The sequence below is a fragment of the Alligator mississippiensis genome, chromosome 4 (assembly GCF_030867095.1).
Source record: "Alligator mississippiensis isolate rAllMis1 chromosome 4, rAllMis1, whole genome shotgun sequence".
NCBI lineage: Eukaryota > Metazoa > Chordata > Crocodylia > Alligatoridae > Alligator > Alligator mississippiensis.
In genome coordinates, this window is record NC_081827.1 from 161,212,997 (window position 1) to 161,234,132 (window position 21,136).

The 21,136-nt window shown below is 54.1% G+C and overlaps 1 protein-coding gene across 4 annotated transcripts in view; it reads right to left on the minus strand.

Moving 5' to 3' along the window:
- Window positions 1-21,136, minus strand: part of FMNL1 (formin like 1) — a 63,958-nt gene that overhangs the window by 7,182 nt on the left and 35,640 nt on the right. For 2 of the 4 annotated variants that reach the window (XM_059726897.1, XM_006278588.4), the window contains exons 6-23: window positions 20,889-21,029; window positions 17,657-17,765; window positions 16,421-16,497; window positions 16,221-16,314; window positions 12,401-12,475; window positions 11,512-11,622; window positions 10,565-10,714; window positions 7,481-7,582; window positions 6,649-6,904; window positions 5,719-6,051; window positions 4,982-5,103; window positions 4,237-4,439; window positions 3,111-3,345; window positions 2,250-2,318; window positions 1,605-1,685; window positions 1,004-1,133; window positions 681-844; window positions 112-213 (exon numbers count right to left, since the gene is read on the minus strand). In XM_059726897.1, coding sequence (XP_059582880.1) covers window positions 112-213; window positions 681-844; window positions 1,004-1,133; window positions 1,605-1,685; window positions 2,250-2,318; window positions 3,111-3,345; window positions 4,237-4,439; window positions 4,982-5,103; window positions 5,719-6,051; window positions 6,649-6,904; window positions 7,481-7,582; window positions 10,565-10,714; window positions 11,512-11,622; window positions 12,401-12,475; window positions 16,221-16,314; window positions 16,421-16,497; window positions 17,657-17,765; window positions 20,889-21,029 — 2,554 coding nt within the window. Of the gene's footprint in view, window positions 1-111; window positions 214-680; window positions 845-1,003; window positions 1,134-1,604; window positions 1,686-2,249; window positions 2,319-3,110; window positions 3,346-4,236; window positions 4,440-4,981; window positions 5,104-5,718; window positions 6,052-6,648; window positions 6,905-7,480; window positions 7,583-10,564; window positions 10,715-11,511; window positions 11,623-12,400; window positions 12,476-16,220; window positions 16,315-16,420; window positions 16,498-17,656; window positions 17,766-18,248; window positions 18,514-20,888; window positions 21,030-21,136 lie in introns of those variants that run through there. The other 2 variants (XM_059726898.1, XM_014596283.3) reach the window with 2 other exon arrangements.

The window sequence follows — 21,136 nt, forward strand, 5'->3', positions numbered from 1 at the left end:
AGGGCAGGGCTCACTCCTATCTTTCGCATAGGGCCATGGCCCAACCAGAGCACTGGGGATGCAAGGTGGGATGGCCCCTCCACCCAGGCTATTGCTGCTGGGCCCCTTTACCTTGTAGGCTTTGATGAAGCGCATAAATGTTGGGAAGAACATGGTGGGGGGGGTAGTCTTGGGATTCTCACCAAAGTACTCCACAACCAACTCATAGGCCTCCTGTGGGCAAAGACAGAGAGACCCCATTAATGCAGCTGCCCTGCATGCACAGAGGTTGGAGATGCCTAAAGGTGCACAGAAGCACAGTTGCTGCTTCATCTAATCAGAGACCCCCCCTAGACTGCCTTTCTGTGTGCATTGCTCAGAGGCAGCATTGTCTAGCTGGGGCTGACAGGCCTTATGGGAGGAGTCACCTCCTGCTGTGGTTGGTGGTTCAAAGATGGGCTCCAAGCACACTGCATTGCTGCCTTAATGCATGGCCTCTCCCGTCTCGCTGTGATGCTGCCCCAAGCCCAGCTACACACAGACCTGCACCAGCCCCCTCTTCAGACCAAGCCCCTGTGCCCAGTAGGGACCAGCTCCAGGGCTGGAAGTGTGTAGGCAGGGCACCCCACCCAGCCCCAAGCTCCCTCAGTTCAGGTAAGCTCCAGAATGCATTGCTCCAGGTATGGGGCAGATGCACCCACCTTGGCTGTCTTCCCATCAGTCTGCAGTTTCTCCATCACTTCGGTGTTGGCCTTGAGGAAGTCCTTGAGCACCTGGCTGTCATCCTGCCGCATAAACTCCTTGCGGGTTAGCTCCATGCCCTGCTGCAGGCTCCGCACATCCTGCAACATGCTGTCCAGGGACACTTGGGTGGGGAGAGGGAGAGAGAGAACAATTGAGAGCTGCAGTGACTGCCTGCCTGCAAGGAGCTTCAGAAAGAGCCAGCTGCCTGAATCAGAGGCTGTGCCCTTCTTGGAGCTCAGGGGCCTGGGGGTTGCCCTGAGTCCTAGCCACATGCCAGTACCTGTGCCTGCCTTGTCCAGAAAATGCAGCTCAGTGTGGAAACCTGTCAGCTCTGGGTACTTGTCGTTGATCACCCGCACCATATAGTGCAGCAGTGTCTGCTTCCGGTCCGTGGACTTCATCTCCAGCAGCTGAGGACAGCAGTCAGGTTGAGGGCTGAGCCCAAACATTCCCCCACTACCAGCACTCATGTCCAGTTGTGTCTGCCTCCGCCCAGTGCCTACCTCCCATGCTTGGTGGTCTCCATCTTCCCCCCACCACACTCACTACCATGCCCAGCCAGTACAGCCCAGCCCAGGCACCCTCTTCTCCACATCTGCCACTTCCTACTCCATAGCACAACTGCCCTTGCAGTTCATGCTTGTCCCCTCATGGCAGGCTTTCCTGGGCCCTCTAACAATGGGCCGCCATCTGCCTTGCCTGTCACTTGACCTGGTGTGGCCAACAGAGCTACCCTCTCCCCCCACCACAACAGGGGGCCTTTGCTGGACACTATGTCTTGCTAGAACCAGGTGCAGAACCCTGTGCCCTGAGGGAAATGCTAAGGCATTTGCTTCCCATGGCCTCCCCCCCGGAGCACTGAGCTTCTCCCCAACACCTACCGCATCAAGGCTTTGCAGCCGGAACCCATAGGCAGCCCCACGTTTGCTGCTGTTCAGGTAGTTCCCGAAGGCCAGGACAATCTGCAGAGAGATGGCTGTAGCAGTCATTTGCCTTTGCTAAGCCACAGAGGCATCAGGCATCCCTGTGCTGGACTATGGCTTCCCTGCACAGCAAGAGGCATGGGGCACCCAATAGCCGGCCAAAGGGGATGTTTCCCAACCCCTTCTACTTCAGAGCAGAAGACTTGGCCCAAGCATGGGGCAGACACACATCAAGCTTCACATCAGGCCCCCAGCCCCACAGCCCAGGGCACCAACCAGCCAGGGCAGGGCTGGCTTGGGCCCTCTCCTCCAAAGTGAACACTGTCTCCTCGCAGCCCAGCCAGGGCCCCCAGTCCTTGTCTCATTCCCTTCCCCAGAGAAAGAACCCCCTCCTCCCTACCCTTGGCCCAGCTAAACCCCCATATCCACCCTGCCCCCAACCTAGGGAGGACCCAGAGAACCCCCTGGGCTTCCTAAGAAGGGACATTAGCAAATAGATTTCCATGAGTCTCCTTTCTCTCCCCAGCCCAAGACAGGGCACCAGACCCTTTCCCCCTGTTCAGGGCCTGGCCCCATCAGATCAAATGCCCCAAAGCCCCTCACCTCCAAGATGTTACGCAGCTTTGTGGAAGACTTGATGGACATGGACGCAGCGATGATGGAGTGGAGTTGCTGCAGTTAGGGTGAGAGGGAGCATGAGGACATTGTGCTGCTGGACAGCTGCCTGCAAGGCAGAAGCTGAGGGCAAAGTGCCTGCAGGGACTCCACGTTCCTCCCTACAAACTGCCCCAAACACCCAGCCTGGGCTCAGGCCCTGGCTAGCACAAGGGCTTTTCCCACAGCCCTGCTCCCAGCCACAGGCCCTGATTCACAATCCCAAGTGACAGGCTCCTGCTCCCCGCTGACAGCTCTGCTGACACTTCCTCTTCCCAGCCTGCAGCTCCTGGATATCTCAGCCCTGGGCCTCTCCTCGCAGCTCTGCTTCTGCCTCTCAGTCCTGACCCAGAGTCCCCCTCTGCTTCTCCAGTCCTGTGCCTCCCACTTCCCCCCCCACACACAGAGCAGTGTTGAGGTGCCTCAGCTATCTCTGGCTGCTGTCCTGACTGCACTTGTCACACAGCTGCTGTTTGCCCACAGATGTTTCTACACTACCTGGCAGTTTTGTGGCACCCACTTGTTTCCAATAAGCTTGTTGGAGCCTGCATGTGGGTGACTGACATGACCATAGGCAGCTTTGAAGTCAGGTCCCCAGACAGGAAGTGCCAGGGATTCACCGCCACTTGCCTACCCTCACCTTCCTCCAGAGGCCTCTGCAGTTCCTCAGCATCCCCAAGTCCCCTCTGCTCTCCATTCCTGGCTGACTCCACTGTGAATTGGGCATTACCCTCTGCCCCAGAGCAATGCTGTCAGTGCCCCCAGCCCCAGACTCGTTGACTGTCTGGGGCCTGCCTGCCTGGCTCATACCGGCATCAGGCGCTGTGCTGTGTCACTGAAGTTGCCCAGGAAGGTCATGACATTCATGCGCTCAGCCAGGCGCGGGAGTTTGCTGAACTTGATCATGAACTGGTCCTCATCCGACAGCTCGTCCAATGGCCGCTGCTCCTTCTCATACTTGCGTATCTGCAGCAGTTCATACTCTGTGGGCAGGAAGCGCTCCAGCAGTTCCAGGAAGTCTAGGCTCAGTGTCTGCAGGTCGTACCTGCATCAGGAGGGAGAATAGGTTAGCACAGAGCCTCAAGGACCCCTGCAACCATGTCCTGCTTGGGTGTGTCAGAACCACTATCCACCTCCTCCAGATGGAGAGGGGGCAGGGCAGAGTCAGAGCCAGAGCCAAAGCCGGAAGTCTTGACTGTAGCTGCTTGTCCCCTCATCCCCCTTCCCTATTCCTCCATCTCTTGCTTCTCTGTGGCATCCTGAATACCCTTACCCCCACCTCTAAGCCCCTTTTAGACACACTGCCCCTGATTGCCCTGGCACTGCTCAATTACGTGCCCAGCTAAATCTCTTGCTCCATTCTGTTTGACTGTTAGATCACCCTCCCAGCCCTATCTGTCTTTCTGTCTGTCCATTCCATCAGGCAGATCAGGAGGTTTTTGGGGCCAGGGCCAGCTCTGTAACTGACCTATACAGGGCCTGGCACCCAGGACCAATCTGTGTGTGGATTTCTAGGTGTCCTTGTCATGTACCGGATTCGTAACTACCTCTGAACATTAAGGATAGAACCCAGGTGTCCTGATCCCCAGTCCTCACCTCTCGCAGAAGAGAGGATTGGGAGGATCAGCTCAGCAGTGGTAATGGACTACTGATTCAGCCTGTGTCAAGTGCCTGACACCATAGCCCTGATAGCTGTCCTCCACAGGGGTCCAGCTGAGAGCTGGTTGCGGGTACTGGCTATAGGTTTGGTGCAGGGATGCACAGGCAGCTGGGGGCTGGGGGGAGGTGGATGTAGGCCAGTGCCCACATGCATGGAGAGGACTAGCTCCAGCTAGACAGTGGGGCAACTTCCAGCATTTCCTGCCCTCTAGCATCTTGCCAATGGCTCCGGCCAGTCCATGCATGCACAGAGGCAGGGGGCTGGGGTGGCACTCACGTCTGGATGGCTTTGCAGATGCTGTCAATGCTGAAGCCACCTTTGCGGAGTGTGATGGCCAGGTTCTTGGCCCGGTTGGATTCTATCAGCGTCACCTTGCAGGGGGCCTTCTGAGTAGCCTTTGTCTTCAGGGCGCCAATGTCCAGGCTGGGGCCTTGTGCCTTGGTCTTGAAATGCTCCTCAAAGTCATTCATGTCCAGCTCCTGCAGGGAGCAGCAGAGAGGCAAGAAGAGGTAGCAGCAAAGCAGAGGAGCATGGTGGAGAGAAGGGAGGGAGCATAAAGGGGTGGGGAGGGAGGAGAGTGGGATGAACATATGGAAACAAGGCAAGCAGGTTACTCCAGGGCTGAGCTGGCTGTAAAGCTACAGCCCTGAGACCTGCCCCCAGCACACAGAGATCTCCTCTCCATGGTGCTGAACTGCTGCTTCAGGCAACTCTTGGGTGTGCAGAGCCTACAAGACAGCATGCTGGAGTCTCCCCTTTGGGAGCAGGCTGTGTGGTTTTCATCCAGTGGAGAAGCTGCTGCCTGATAGCCCTGAGCCTTCCTGGCACAATGCTAACCTTAGGCACATGTTCTCAGCCCAGGAAACAGCTCACTGGCTGTCCAGCTCAGCCCCAGACCACAGCAATTTCCTCTACCCCAACCCTCTCCAGACTTTACTAACGCCCCGCCTCCCTCCCACCTCCTCCTGTTGCAATGAGCTGGTTCCATCCCAGAAAGGTAGCCTCGAGAGCAGATCCTCACCTCCAAGATCTTCTCATCATTGAGGTCGTTGAAGACAGTCCCATTTATCTGGTTGGGTTTCAGAGCTACCCAGTTGAAAATGGGCATCCGGAACTTGGTTTGTATTGTCTTTTTGACTTTGACTGCAACAAGGACAAGGATGAGAGTCAAGTGGGATAGGGCAGGAGACCATGAGAGTAGAGTCAGTTCCCATGGGGCACCATGAGGCCGGGGACCCGGCAGGTCCTCAGAGCAGCAAAGGTATGAGGGGGCTCTTCATGCCTCTACCATAGCAGAACACAACAAGCCAGGTGTCCTGAGTAGAGGTCCCTGTCCTAGAAGTGTGGCTTTGCTGCCAGAGTTGAGGAGACATGGACTGAGGTAGTAGGCAACTTACTGGACTAAGCACCCAAGCTGCCCTGTCCATGGGGCAATACAGAACTAGATGGACTGGAGAGCTAACAGGGCTGTAGCACTGGGACTCCCTGGCCCAGGACAATGTCCTCAGAGGGCTGGTTAGGGATGTTAGTGAGGTGGTGTGAGTCTCCACATCCCACACAATCCAGCCCTTCGATTTCTGCCTTGGCAGAAAGGCAGAGACACCTCCCTCCCCTTCTTGGGGATGGAGGAAATGAGAAGCCAGCCAGGCAGTGCCTGCTCTGTGGCCTCCAGGGCACTCCTCCTGGCACCCCTGCCCTCATATGAGTATAATGTTCCCTTCTGTGCTGAGCTGCACCCCCACCCCAAGCCTGGCTTACCTGAGCTGGCTGCTGTGATTAGGCTTCCTCCCAGCGGCTGTCCCATGGGTGGGGGTGGGGGTGGGGGTGGAGGAGGAGGAGAAGGGCCATTAGTTGCTGAGAGGGGAGGTGGGGGTGGGATTTCCACCCCAGGCAATGGTGGGGCAGGTGGAGGGGTGTCAACCCCAGGGAGGGGTGGGGCTGGTGGTGGTGGAGAAGGCAGGGACTGTTGCTCGCTGGATGGGGTGGGAGGGCCAGCATCTTTGGTGGGGGGTAGTGGTGGGGGTGGTGGAGGAAGAGCTGGAGCTGCAGCAGGAGACGGTGGTGGGAGAGGGGTGGAAGGAGACAGGAAATCTGCAAAATAAATGCAAAGCCAATGAGGCCCTCCACTCAGACTAACAATGGAGGGTTCTGGGCCTGGGCTTGGCAAGGTGGGAGGCGTCTGTGCCCTTGCCCTCTCTGACAAGTCCCCTCCTCCCTCTGTGACTCAGTTTCCCCCTCTCCCTTCTGTGATGCTGATCCACTTTGCAGAGTGCTTTGTGACCCTCCAGCACAAGGTCTCCATGTCACGTGCTTTTCTTGATCTTGTGTGTGTTTGCATCCCAAGATGGTGCAGTGGCTGGCACAGTGAGTTCTTGATTTTCAGAGGGGCAGGTGCACCCCTCAGGGAGACTTTGGGGGGGTTCTGCAGGGCTGGTACCCAGGGCAAGGTTGCCATCTAGAAATCCAGCCTGCCTGAAAAAAGGGGCTCCCAGCTCCAAACAGGATGGAGCAGGAGAAAGACCCCTAGCCCTTGGTGTGAGGAGGAAGGTAAATCCAAGTGTACCATTGCCTCACTCCATAGATGGCTCTGCCCCAGATTGGGGGGAGTTCCTGGTTCCATCCAGAGACAAACAGGGCTCCTCTCCTCCCTCCCACCACCTGTGCTGCCCATCAGAAGGTGGCAGATACCTGTGCTGGTAGAGGCGGAGGCTTCTATAGTAACCACGGGGATGATTGGGGTTTCTATGACAACAGGGACAATCTCGATGGCAACGTCTCCCTCTGGCCCACGCAGGATCCGGACTAACCCTTTATCCTCCAGCTCCTCCAGCTTCTGTTCCAAAGCCGAGCGATATGATTCTGTTGGCTGCTGTGGCTGTGGCTGTGATGGTGGCGGTGGCTGCGGGGGGGAGCTCACTGGGCTGGCAGACTCGCTGAGCTGGTCCTGAGCCAATACACAGAGCACAGAGCCAGTCAGTGCCACCCCCACATGTGACTGGGCAGGGAGCCCAATTGCTAGTGACCCACACCGGAGCAAGTGCTCCCTTCCTACAAGGAGCAGGGAATTATCCACACCCAAGGAGGGCCCAAGACAGCAAGAAGGCATCCTTATGTGCATGCACAGACAGCTAGGCAATTCATTGCCTGAGAAGGGGCCCATGTTCCAATGCCAAGAGTGCCAGGGCTGGAAAGTTCACTGAAAGAAGGGTTGTCAGTGGCTTCTCACATATACCCAGGATGCTTGTATCCCAGGGCTGGAGTAGCATTCTCAGCACCTACTGCATAACCCTGCTGACCCTGAACTCTTCCTACCCCAAACTCTTCCCATCCCGCTTCCCACACCTGTATGTGCCAAGCTCGCTCCTCTCCTCCTGTTCTCCCCCTACTTTCACTCCCCACCCCCGCCTTCAACACCTCCCACTTGGACGTGTCAACCCCTGCTCCATGGGGATTGCACCCCGCTCCTTGGCTTGATGCCTCCCTGCCTTGGGTATTGCTCTTCCATCCCCACTGGCCTCACCCGAAGCATCTCCAGTTCCCGGCGTGCCTGATTCAGCTGCTTCTCCAGTTCTGCGATCTTGGCCATGGACTCATTCTCTGAGTCCTGGAGCTTCTCTGTGAGCTGCAAGAGGAGCCTATGTTCAGCTAATGCCCCCCATGAGTGGGACAAAGCAATGGGATTGAGGTGTATGGCAGGGAGGGACACAGCACATGGGGAATAAGGTGGGATATTGCAACTCCAACACACAGAGCATCCAGGCCCTTGGACATCTGGATGCCAGCATGAACCCTTTGCCCTCCCATATCCCATTTTCCCTGCATCCTGCTGGAATCTCCCATGCCACAGCAAAAAATGTCTCCTTTTCAAATGACAAGGATTAGGAGGTTCCCTCTTCCAGGACACCATGGTCCCTACGAACAATCACAGGCCACTAGAACCTCCTGGCCGAAGCAGCAGTAGCAGAAGGACACCCTGGGTTGGAGTTATCTTGTTATCAGGTGCTTCTTGTTCTCTAGCAGCTGCCACTGGAGAGTTGATGGAGCAGGATAGGCTGCTCTCTTCTCCCAGGACCATTCCCTAGCCAATCATTCCCCAGACTATGTTTGCATAGGCAACTATTCCATCCCAGAGCTTGGTCATGCTAAGGGCAGGAGGCGAAACCCAAAAATTTCAGCCCTTCCCCCTCCACACAGGCCATGGAGATGTGCAGGACACGATCACAGGAAAGTATGACTGGAAGGGACCTCCTGAGGCCATCTAATCCAGTCCCCTGCTCAGGACAAGATCCTCCATGACTAAACTATCCCAGCCACAAGTGTCTGTCTAATTTGTTCTTTAAAATTTTCAAGGATAGAGATTTCATAACCTCTCACAGTAGCCTGTTCCAATGCTTGAACATCCTCACAGTCAGAAGGCTCTTCCTAATCTCCAATTTAAATTTCCTATGCTGCAGCTTGAAGCCACTGCTTCTAGTCCTGTCCCCTGCAGCCAAAAGTCTCTCTCTCTATAATCATCCTTCAGGATATAATCATACAGGATACAATCACTCTCTATAATCATCCTTCAGGTATTTGAAAACTTATCAAGTTCCCCCTCAGTTTTCTTTTCTCCAAACTAGATAACCCTAGCTCTTTCAGCCTTTCCTCATAAGCAGGGATCCTGGTTTTCTCTGTTTAAAAATCCCAAATTCTCTGCTAAAGACCCCATATTTTCTGATTAAAACCTCCAAATCTGCATTTTTCTGCAATTAAAATGAAATGCCACTATCTATATATCTATATATCAGTTTTAACACAATGTTTTACTGACATATTTACAATTTTAAAGCAATTTGGAAGCCTAACAGTGCCTTAATCATTATAATAAAATAAATCCTAAATACCTATATATTTTGGCATTTGATTTTGGGTTTTTTATCATGGTAAATCAGAGTTCCCCTGCCCCTTTCACTCACCAGGACATGGGTCCAGCTGCGACTGTCCGCACCACTGCTCTGTGGTGCTGAGCATCCCTGACATGCTGGTGCCCTGCCGCTGTCCATGCTATTGCCTTTTACTCCCAAGCCACAGCTCCCTTAGCCCTGCTAGTGCTCCCACTCCCAACCTACAGCTCCCACCAGCCCGCTACTGCCCCTCACTTCAAACCTGTTGCCCCCTGCCCCCACACCCCAGCCCCTCAGTATGTGAGGAAGGGGGTGCGTGTGTGGGAAAGAGGGTATATGGCACAGGATACACATCGGGGGGGCAGGCAAGGGCACAGGTGATATGTGTGGGAGTCAAGTGCCCCCCCCCAGATTTCTGTGCCCACAGTGTGGTGCAGGGCTGCAGCTGGGCCAAACCAGCTCTGGGCAAGAGCCACCTCTGCAGCCCAGCGGGCAGGACCTGGCTCAGGAGGGTGTGCCACACCAACATGGTCACCAAGGTGAGAGACAGCGGTATTGAGTTGTGTGCCCACTGCTGCTGGGTGGGCAAGGGGTGCCTCACCTTGGCGACCATGATGGCATTGCTCTTTCTCCCACACCAGGTCCCACCTGCTAGGCTGTGGAGCCAACTCCTGCACAGAGCTGGTCCAGCTAGGCTGGAGCCCCACACTCTGCTGTGGATGCTGCCCTGTGTCCCACTGTGGATGTAAAAATCTGGGGTGGTATGTGCCCCCTCTGCCCCTCTTCTTCACCACCTGTGTTCCCTCTGCCCCCTTGCTGCATTACCTGTGTGCCCCCCGGCCCCTCCACCGTGTCATCTGTGCCCCTCCACACCCTGCTACACTGCCTGTGCTCTCCTGCGCCCATAGATTTACCTAGAGATAGCTGTAGGAGCTGCTCTCTACCACCCTGCCTGGCTGCCACATGCATGTGCATGCACACCCCTTGCCCCTGTGTCTCACTGCCCCCAGCTGCAAGCAGCCCCTTGCAGGCTGAAACTCTGCAGTTTTCCGGGTTTTTCTCCTTTCTACAGCAAGCGGAAAACCTGAATCCCATTAGTCACATTTTCCAGGCCCCTAATAATTTTTGTGTCTCTGTGCTGGACTCTGTCCAATCTGTCCACATCCTTTTTGAAGTGCAAGACCCAAACTGGACACAGTTCTCCAGGTGAGACCTCATCAGTACCAGACAGAGTGGAAGAATCACTTCCCTTGATTTATAAGTGACACTCCTGTAGTTAACACAACCCAGGATGCTGTTGGCTTTTTTTTTTGTAACAAGAGCACACAATATTCAGTTTATTGACTACAGTAACCCTTAGGTCCTTCTCTGCAGTACTGCAGCCTGGCCAGTCGTCCCCCAGGCCATGTTGATACACGCAATTATTCTGTCCTAAGGACAGGACTTTGCATTTCTTGTTGAATTTGATCTGATTGATTTTGGACCGTTTTTCTAGTCTACCCAGGTAACTCTGCATCCTAGGTCTGCCCCCCAGAGTGTCTGCAACCTAACTTGGTGCCATGTGCAAATCTGTTAAGCATGCACTCAGTCCTATCCTCCAATTTATAAATGAAGAAGTTAAACAATACTGGAACCAGGACAGACTCCTGGGGAGCTCAACTCAATAAATCCTCCCAATTAGATGTCACGCTGTTGATGACTACTCGGTGATGACTACGCACCTGTGCCACTTGTTCCTGCAGGTCCTCCATGTGCTCCAGCACAGCATTCTTGGTCTCCGTTTCCTCTAGCAGGGCACCCACATCGAAGATGTTGTCCAGGTATGCCTGAATCTGCACTTGTAGCCTGTCGCTCTCTGTGTGGCGCAGCCTCTGCAATGAGGTAGCCAGGAACCCTGTTCAGAACCTGCCCCAGGCCCAGCCCCCACCCTACCAGATAATCACAAGTGCCTCACATCCATGGTTCTCAGAGCTGGCTCTGAAACCTCCACACACTTCCTCTCCTGGGTGGAGGATCTCCAGCATCTGAGCATGGCTTCTTTCTCTTGGCATCTCCAAGTTTATGGCCCACTATATTATTTAATGTGTGGTGTGTACAAACCCAGTCAGACCAAGCAGCCTGTGTGGGTAGACGATCATAGGCAGAGGGTGCCCTCAGTTAAAAGAATCATCCAGCAGGAGAAGCATGCAGAGCAATCAGCCCACAGCCCCCTGCATCCCTTCTAGACTTAAGGCTCAGATACACAGCATGTTTACACCAGTATAACCAGCCTTTCCACCACTGTAAAGGAGCCGACTAAGACATTCAACTCTATACCTGTGTAACTTACTTGAACTCCACGTGGAATTACCCCAGGGAAAAATCCAGGGAAAAAACTGCACTGGTTTAAATTATGCTAGTGCAGATGCTGTATGCCAGCAGCTTATCCTGGGGAAGCTGTATACTAAAAGCAAAGAAGCTACTGCTCATTCTCTGCCACCTAGTGGCAAGGCAATGTAACAGTGCCTACTGCAGCAGCTGCCCCAGGACAACCACTTGTCTGTTCACTCTGGACCCTGGTATGGTTCTCTCTGAGTGTACAAAACCTATGCAAGTTACACCAGTGTAAATATATCCAAGCCCCTTGTGTCTGTAAGGCAAGCCAGAGAGGGTAACAGATCAAGCTCACCTCAAGGTACTCATCTAGGCCCAGATGAGTGAATTCATACTGTAGGAAGACTCGGAAGTTCATGTTCTCCACTGAGTGCACTACAATATTGATAAACTGCATGCAGGCCACCTGTAAGGGCAGGCAGAGGTTCAGGGCTAAGGCAAGCAGCAGATTGACAGAACTGGGGACAACATAACAATCAGGGGCCACTCAGAGCAGCAACCTCCCACCTTACTGAATGCTTGAGCACACAACATAATAAGGATCATTTAACATATCACAGGAAGTGGCAGAGCTGGGAACAGAATCCCAGGTACCAGCCACTCATATGTCTGTTTCTTAATGCAGCTGTTCTGAATCCAGGGACATAAGGAAGACCCTGGGCAAACCAAGCTGCTGGATACAGGAAGCTCTGAGCCTCAGAACAACATGCTAGCAGTTCTCAAGGCATTTGGAAAGGCCCATTGTCAGCTCAGAGAGATCACCCTCCCCCACAAGCCTGAAGGATCTTATTTGTCATATGGGCCTGACTACCCTCTCATAGCTGGTACCCTATAGAAGGTAAAAGCCTTCTTACTACTGGCTTCAAAAGGGATTCTCTTTTGGTTCAAGTGGCAGAAGCTGCAGGCCACAGCCTCTTTTCCCTATGCCACATACATGTGAGTTAGTGGACTGCTACAAAGCTGGTATGGTAATACAAAGCCTGTATTCCCCTGGATATGGAACATGCCCATATTCACTGACTTGGAGAAAGGGAACTGTTAGCAGCCCTGTCCTGCACTAAGTGTATGGAAAACCAGCTAAGTATTCTAATCACATAAGGCCTCCAGATGCCGAGAGGCAGTGCGCAGCATGGGTGTGGGCTGACTGCTCCCCACATATGGCTTTCCCCTCCCAAAACACTCACCATGAAGTCAATGTTACTGTCCTCATTCCGGAAATACTCCATCAGCTTCTCAAAGCGATTCTTCTCCCCACAGACCTACAGGCAAGAGCAGAGACTATCAGCATGAGTGACCCTGAAGTCCTAGAGAAGGTGCCCATTGGCACCAAGCAAGGGAACTGGTTCCTAAACACTGCCATGAAGCTGCTGAAAGGAGCAGCTATACCTAAAGCTGCTCCCAGCGCTCCCAGCTTCTCCACCACTCAGTCTTGGACCAGAGTCCCCTGAAGCTGCACCTCCACTATGTTCCCATAGACCTGAGCCTCCCACAGAGTAAGGTAACAAGCACCACAGTGCAGAGAGGCCTGGTCTGTGCCTGGGACACTAGGCATGACCACACCACAGGCGGCCAATAACAATCCACTCCCTTCCCTACCCCAAAAGATGCTGCAGCTGCTACACAAGGACTTTGATGCCCCAACATGGTTCGGGTGCTGGGTCCCATCTCCATCTTCAGTACTAGATTCTTTGCCTTGCATTGGGAGCCCACAGGGCCAAGTGGGAGAGTTCTAGCTCTTGCAGTGCCTACCCTGGCACTGGACTGAGCTCTTGGGTCTCTCACAGCATGGTGCTGACATGCCTGTGCCATCCTACCCACGTATTGTGCTGGGCCACTTGTTATGATGGAACCTGAGTCCTGCCAGCCTAGCCTAGCCAGAGCAGAAAGGGGAAGAGAGGGAATCCGAGTGACAACCCTCCACGCTGTTCTCCTACCTGCCTATCATTTCCCTAGCAGGAGCCCCTGCCATGTGGATTTGTGGGGGCTGTGGATCCCTATGGCCCATCTCCCAGTGCCCCTGGGGCTCAAAGAATAGTCAATGCATTAATTTGCAGTCTCCCATAGTACAGCACCCTTCCCTGGAGGACATTAAGCCTGGAAGCTTCATGCCTCTGGGAGGATAGCAGGATTCGTGCTGGAAGGGACTTGGCCAACATCCTGCAGCATGTTAGCAGCAGGACCAGGAACAGCTGCCAAGTATCCTGACCCTGAGAACAGCCACAATGGGGATTTGGTCCAATGATGGGGACAGCGCAGGTGGCTGTTGAAATGGATGCGCTCACGACCTGAAACTTGAGAGTTGCTCACAGCCGAAGGATTCCTTCCCATGCTGCTGCTGCCCTTGCTCTGGGAGACCCAGTCATGGTGCACAGTGGCACAGCTCCAGCTGAGGGATCAGGTATGCTCCCCTCCATGAAGTGCTCTGGTGTCAGCTTGTGCTTCCCTCTCCCCATCTCCCCCTGCCAGCTGCAGCCCCAGCTCCCTGCTGCTATGCAGGGGAATTCAATCCAGCTTTCCATGTCATGCAACCTGCCCCTTTGTTTAACCTCACCATGCAAGGCTACAGGGACAATAGGGGGATGGCTAGGAACTGCTCCCTGAAAGATGATGCCAGCTTCTCCTGGGGGCCCTGCCGCTGACCACATGGCATACAACAGTCAGCCAGCACCCCTGTGCCTCACATGAGGGAACTCAGAAGATCAGTTTTGGGACAGTAACAGCAGGAGGAGGAGTGGTCAGGGGCAACCGCAGGACTCATGCCCAGGTCAGAAGCAGCAGGAAGCCTTGGCAGATGGGCACACAGGACAGGACGGCAGTGCACTGACTGGGCTGTGCAGCCTAAAACACCTTCCCTTCCCCCCCCCTCCAGAAGCTCAGGACACCTTCAGAGGCCCCAAACCCATGAAGCCTTCCTCCAGCACACATAATCCAACTCTGGGGTTGGGCTGCATGTGGACAGCAGAGCTCTCTCAGGTGCTGTTGGCCTCCTTCCTCCTCCAATAGGTATTTTCCACCAGCTGCTGTGCCCAGCCCCAGCTTGTGCTGTGTTAGCAGATTTCATGAGTCATCCTAATGTGAGGCAGGCATCCGAGCAATGTTCAAGCCAGCCAGAACTTCACAGCTGGCAGCCCCGTGTTCAGCAAGAAAGATGTATTTATAGCCTGGCACAGAAGATAGATTGTCCCCCTCCATCCTTCTCCTGCAGGGGTGCATCTGTGACATTTTAATTAAAGGGATATCATCCCTCAGTTCAGAGCTGAGAGGTCAAGGTGTGTGGAGGGATTTTGTTGGCCTCAGTGAGGGCAGTAATGCCTCAAGCCACTGCTTTCAGATTTTGAGTGCAGCACCCTAAGGGCATTCTCCCAATGAGAGGGTAACTTTGGCAGTGTCTGGATGCAGGTAAGAGTTCCTGAGTCACATGAAAAGGGACGCGTGTATGGACTTTAGTATGGTCTCAATGAAAGCCAATGGGACTGTGCTCCAAAACACTCCTAGGCACATTGCAAAATCTTTCCCAGCTGTGGAGAAGCAGGATCTGGGGCAGGCAGCCAGGTTACACCTGTGTCTGTGCAAGGACAGTGTGCAGGGGCTTCCAAGGCTGGAGCCTGAGGGTGAGAGCAGGGACTGAAAAGCCGAACACCTGAATTCCACCCCTGGCTCTGCCCTGACTCATTGCAGGGCCTTGGGCACATCATTCCTCTCTCTGTGCCTCAGTTTCCCCACCTGTGGTAGAGAGATAGTAACCATGACATCTTTCCATGAGGGTTGGCACATTAGCATCCAGATAGCACTCTGTAATCTGTGCCCAGAAGAGGACTCAGCTTGTTCCTCACTGCTAGGGGCATAATTGGAGAGGAAAAACTACTGCACAGAACCCCTCCAGAGGACACTGGGTCCATGCCAAGGCAGCAACTCACACATCATGTAACAACCCAGGGCCATCAGCCATAGTCTGGGGCAGGAAGCCAAACAAGTTACAGTCAAGCTCTGAGCAGTCTCCTCAAACTGTCACCATGCAGAACACTCTACCCATGGGCAGCTGCCACCCCTGAGGACAAGGTAGAAAGACCTGCAGGGTGCCACTGACCTGGGGTAGGCTTCTTGCCTTTCCAAAAGCCGTAGAGTCATGCCCCACCTCTACCCTTTGTGGCCTTGTTCTTTCCTCTATGGTCACATCAACTCCACCAGGGGAAGACATAGATGGGAGCAAGGTAAAATATACAAAGGATGTAAGCATCACTGGCAGCATACACTGCACTGGGCAGTTGTCATGTCTGCTGGGTCCGAGAAAATGACTTCTCTGCAGGGTGCTGCACATCTTTGTAGGGGCAACCAGGATGGAGGAAAGATGGGTGAGTGGTTGTGACTGGGTTTTGTTGGTGTGTGTGGCTGCCTGAGGCAGAGCAGTGTGGGCATGTGGGTGGGTATGAGCAGTGTTCCTGATACACCACTGCAAATGCAGGCCTAGAACATGAGGGCAAGGCAGGAGTGCCTCAGAGCTGGTACACGGCCCACCAGGCTTCACCCCAGCCAGAGCATCACCCCACCAAAGTGTTTCCCCTGAGCTGCCCATGCACAGAGAGCCAGAGCAGTCCCCATTACCACAGATGGACTGGTGTGCTTCTCTGAATGGGTGTGAACAGAGTGCCAGCCAGGGGCTATGGGAGAGGGGTGGAGTGAGACACGATTCAACCCTTTCCTTGTCATGTACACACAGCACTGATTGGAAAAGAACCAGGGTCTCAAAGTGGTGACACTCAGTCACCACCTCTCTTTGACAGCTGGGGAAACCGAGGCATGGGGAGGTGAAAGAATTTGCCCAGGGCTGCACTGATAACCAGTGTCAGGGCTTGGCATAATGGAGGTAGAAACTCTTTGTTCCTATCACTAGACCAACCCCATCCGTCTCACATTGTCACATCCCCAGCCTGTGGGCTCCCGGAGCCTACTACCCTCCAGAGGTGGGCCCTCCCTGGGCTTGGGCACCAGTCCCTAGGGACCTACCTCCTTGAAATTGTCAAATGCAGCAAGGATGATGTCATGCCCCCCTCGGACCAGGCATACAGCAGCCAGCAGCTCCAGGACAAGTGCTTTGGTTCTGTGGGGAAGGCACAGGGTCTGACCAGAGCCTCCCCCTCAAACAGTGAGGGCGGTAGGGTGGGAGGGGGGGGTGGAGAAGGGACAGGAACAGTGGGGGCACATACCTGGGGTTCTTATTATTCAGGCTCAAGGTGATCTCATTGACACAGGCTGGATGGTTCATTACCAGGCTGAATCCAGACTAGGAGGAGAAGGCAGCTTTAGCAGGGCGTAAGGGCAGAAATGACTGTTGGGCCCAGTCCCAGCCCTCACTTGTGTAGAGACCACATGGAGGGGCCTGGATTGGTGGGGATCCCATGGAAGCAAGGCCCATGCTGGCTAGTACTCAGCAAGCTCCATGCCCACTGCCCACCCCTTCACCACCCCTCTCCCCCACCTAAGCCATGACGAGACCCAGAAGCAATCCCCATGAGGACACAGGCAAGGGAAGGACCCCCAATGAGGAGTGGGTGCCTTGTGTCACTGTAGCTTGCAGAACCCTGTGCCAAGCTGAAAAGAGACATGTCTCCAGGCCCAGAGCTATGTGCAGTCCTGGTCTCCAGCCAGGATACAAGCTGAGGTATGAAGAGCTGGAGCAGCTAGGGGATGAGACACAACAGAACAGGACGGAGGAAGGGTTATACTAGTGAAAGGGGTGAGAGGAGCAATGGGAAGGTGGCCAGCCAGTCTTAAGACAGCCCAGGCTTCAGGCCCCTGCCTTGTAGAAACAGCCCTGTCACCAGCACAACCTCCACTCACTCCACAAGATGCAGGAAATGGGTAACAGCAAAAGCTCCCTAGCACCTTCCACTCCCCGCAGAACTACCCACATGGAACCCCAGAGTCTAAATGGAAGGATGGCTGTGCTGCCCGGCCTGTGCTGGCTGACACAGGGTCTCTATTGAGGAGGGCTGGAGGGGAGACTCATGCTAATATAGCAGGGCGATTTCTAAGAGACAATTCTGGAGGAGTAGCACTCACTAATCACTGGACCTGGAAGAGCCTTCCCTGGGCCAGTTTCTGGCTAAACTGCCCCGAGTCACCCCTAGGCCAACTCAGGGAGGAGAGAGGAACTCCCTATCCCAGGCGTAGTGGAATCCAATCTGCTGTCCTACATAGACCCAGGGGCCTGCTGGAACCAGCCAAGACTCTGGACAACCTCTAAGACCATCCAGAGCCCCTCAATTCCTCCGCACTGTCTGGTGAAACCAAAGAAACTGTGGGCCTTGCCCAGCAGCTTGAAGCATGTACCCAGCCTAGCTCTCTCCAGTGGAGTCGCCAAGTCCCTCTGAAGGGAAGGGGCTCTCCTGGGTAATACTCCAGCCCTGACAGACAATGTTGGCTCCATGCCTTGTCCCCACCTGGTAGTTCATGATGGCGCGCAGGCACATGATGCAGACATGGACGTCGTCCTTCTGGCTGACGATGCGCGAGTTCCGCAGTGCTTTCCTGCTATGCGTTGGGTTGAGTCTGAAGCAAAGAAAAACAGCGAGTGATGCCAAGGCAGGACCCGGCTGCTGCAGCACGCTCAGAGCAAGCATTGGCAAGGGAAGTGAGGGGCGGCTGGCTCAGGTGAGGGGAAGCTGGGACAGAACCTTCCACCTCTAGGCCACTGGCTTACATCCAGGCTGGGGCAGTTTCCCACAGATTAGTGCACAGGCTGTCTTGGCAGAGAGGCCAATGATGGAAAGGGCCACGGAGGCTGCGCTCTGCTTCCAGCCTACAGAGGAGGCCCTCCAGGTCAGGCTGGAGGGAGCTGCTGTGCCTGCTCTGGGGAGCTAGGAGAAGATCCCAGTCTCCAGGGCTGTTAATCTGGTGCCTTTCACTTGCACTAAGGCCACTAAAAAACACTGATGGGCTGGGATGGTTTGCCGGCATCAAGGCTGGATGGAGAGTCCAGCTTAGTCTGCCCCTAGCACGCTGGCAACATCTGGGGGCTGAAGGGAGGCTCACCGGGGTGGATGGGAGTTCATGGGTGGCCTGGGTTTACTGTCCTGATCGCTCCAAGGGGTGCTGGAGGGAACACATGGGTGGACTTGTTGAAAGAATGAGTGGATCTGCTGGTTCAAGAGGCAGCAGCTGAAGGAGGATTACAGCCTGCAGGACAGGAGGGAGAAAGAGGACTTGATGCAGATGCTCCCCCCTCGGTGAAAGATGGAAGAAGTGGAACTGAGAGGGCTTTGTGGCAAGCTGAGTTTGTGTACAGCTAGCCAGGAAGTTGTAGGGTGGAGTGGGACAAGGCAGCAATGTCACTGCACTCTTCTGAAATGGCCTGCGGCTCTTCTGTATTTAAAAAAAAAAAAAAAAAAAAGGTGCAACACTTACGAAGAGTCCATGGCCTCCTAACACTCACTGCAGTGACAGCTGCCCTCCTACCCCAGACACCTCAGAGCAGGCACTGCCCATTGATGACCTTACAAGCACTTCAAGGCCACAGGCCTCAGGGCACAGCTAGCACCACAGGCACTGTGTGGTCCCTGTACAACAGGCACTAGAAGTAACAACAGAAAGAACCATCCCTCTCAAAGAGGCTGCATTTGCTCTTAAATGGTGTTCCTACTCTCCACTGCCACAGGGATGGTGGGCTCCAAGCTTCTCCTGTCTGGTTTCCAGATCCAACATGCTGTGGTTATTACAAAATGATTTTTCATAGGTTTGAGGCCAACAAGGACCACAGCAATCACCTAATCCAACCTCCTGTGTAACACAGACCAGAGGGTTTTCCTGAATTAAGTGCCTTTGAACTGGAACAAGTCTTCTAGGGAAACATCCAATCTCAATTTAAAAGCAGCCTGGGACACAAAATCCACTGCAGCCTGTAGGGAGCTGTTTTCAAGGAATTTCCCAGCCTTGCAAATGCATTGTGGGAGGGGAGTGGGAAAGCCGCTGCAGACTCATTCCTTTTCATGCACCCCTACCAGCTCTATATGTTCTGCAGGTCAAACCAAGCCCCTGCTGCCACCTGCGCCAGAGGTCATCAAGAGGAGCTTGGTCAATGGTTATACAGATGTACAAAGAGTGTCTCTCCTCAAGGGCAGGGCTCCAGATCCTTCTGTCATGGCAGGGCTGGCTGGGCAGAGCTGCCTGGAGTAAAGGCTCTTCTTGTTGAGCCAGAAGGCCTGACCTGGGGCACAGAGAAGGAGTGGAAGAGCCGGGGATAAAAGGGTCATTCTTAGAGAGTGAGGCAACACCCATGGGTGACCTTAAATTCAACTAGTAACAGAGCCAAGGAGTGAGGCCATAAGCCTATCCTAGCAATGGGAACACTGGAGCAGGCAGCTGAGGCCAGTGTTCACCATCCCAGAGACCAAGCCCTGGCTACCTACCATGAGGCGCATCCCATAAGCAGCGTGAAAAAAAAAGATTGTGGTTAGAACATGGGAATGGGACATGGGGAGCGCATTGGGGAGCATGCAGTGAGCAGGGGCTGAACTCAAACCACCTCCCAATAAAACCATCTTAATGAGCCAGGTCGAGCCTTGGGGTGGGTGGGTTGAACTCCGCAGAGGCCATCTTGAAAATGTCATCCATTCCCTGTTCTGCCATAGACTCTGTAGCAAGACTTGGGCAAGATACTTAGTCTTTCTGTTTCTCAGTTTCCTCATTTTTTAAATAGAGATAACAACAGTACCCTAATTAATGGTGGGAAGGAAGGAAGGCTCCACAGATCAGCACCTTGGTAACTGGGGCCAGATAAGGACTAAAGACAAATTATCAAAACAGAATGTAGGGTACATGCTCTAGAGTCTTCTGCATTAGAGGCTCCTTCCATTACACATGCTATTAGTTCATTAATAATGTTTCTCTGGGCTGATAAGCTCCTGGGTTAATTGTTCAGGGGGAAGCTGTTGTTAAGCTAAGAAGAACCTCCTCAGACTACAGCTCCATCATTCCAGCCACACCACCAGGCTCACATGGGCATTGGTGTTCACAGCCCAGGGCCTGCTTTCTCACCAGTTATGGGAGAGGACATTTATTTCTTTTTTGAATTCTGAAAAAAATTAAACCAGCTCTGTTATTGAACCCTTTCCTGTCACTCACTAAGCCTTCAGCCTCAGTAATATCCTGCTGCATGGAGTTCCACTGGTTAAACTTGTGTCAAGGTTGGGAGAGGGAATATCAGGACCTTCTCAGGACAGACAGCATGAGTGCCCCTCAGCCCAGTGGCCCCAGTCAATATAGATGCCAGCCAGGCTGCTCACCAGCCTCCCAGAAACTGAAACTTGGTGGAGGGCAAAAAGGGCTTCAGAGCAGTGGAGCCAACTGGCATATGCACAAAGCACAACTCACTTGTACCGGGGGCTAAGGTGAGGGAGTAGTGTTGGAGTCCAGTTTAATTCACAGCAATATTTCTCTTGTGGGAGATGAATGCCTCCCTTCCACCTGGCAGAGGGGATGCCTCGCAGCCTGTGTACTGGGCCAGCTGCCCCAAGCTGGACTCCCACATCTACCTGCCAGATGCGCTTGCCATGCTCACTCAGTATCTCGGCTCCCACCAAGCCTGGGGGCACATGAGCATTGCTTAGTGCAGGAGTGGGGAGGGAGCCATAAGACTGCAAGCGGGGGGTGCCCCAGGCGGGCTGTGTGTGTTACCTGACCGTCAGGTGTCTCGCTTTGGAGGAGCCCTGCGTGGGGGATGAGGAGTTGCTCTTGGTGAGGTCCTCTACAGATCTGTCCAGGGGCTTCCCTTTGTCAGAGCCCGGGCTCCCGTTATCTGTGCTCTCCATATCATACCTGGAGGCACATGTGTGAAAACAGACTTATGAGTGAGCAGAACAGCCCAGGTTGGTAGGGCAGGGGTGGGGGTGGGATCCCAGCCTGTGGCAGGGGAAGGGTGGATG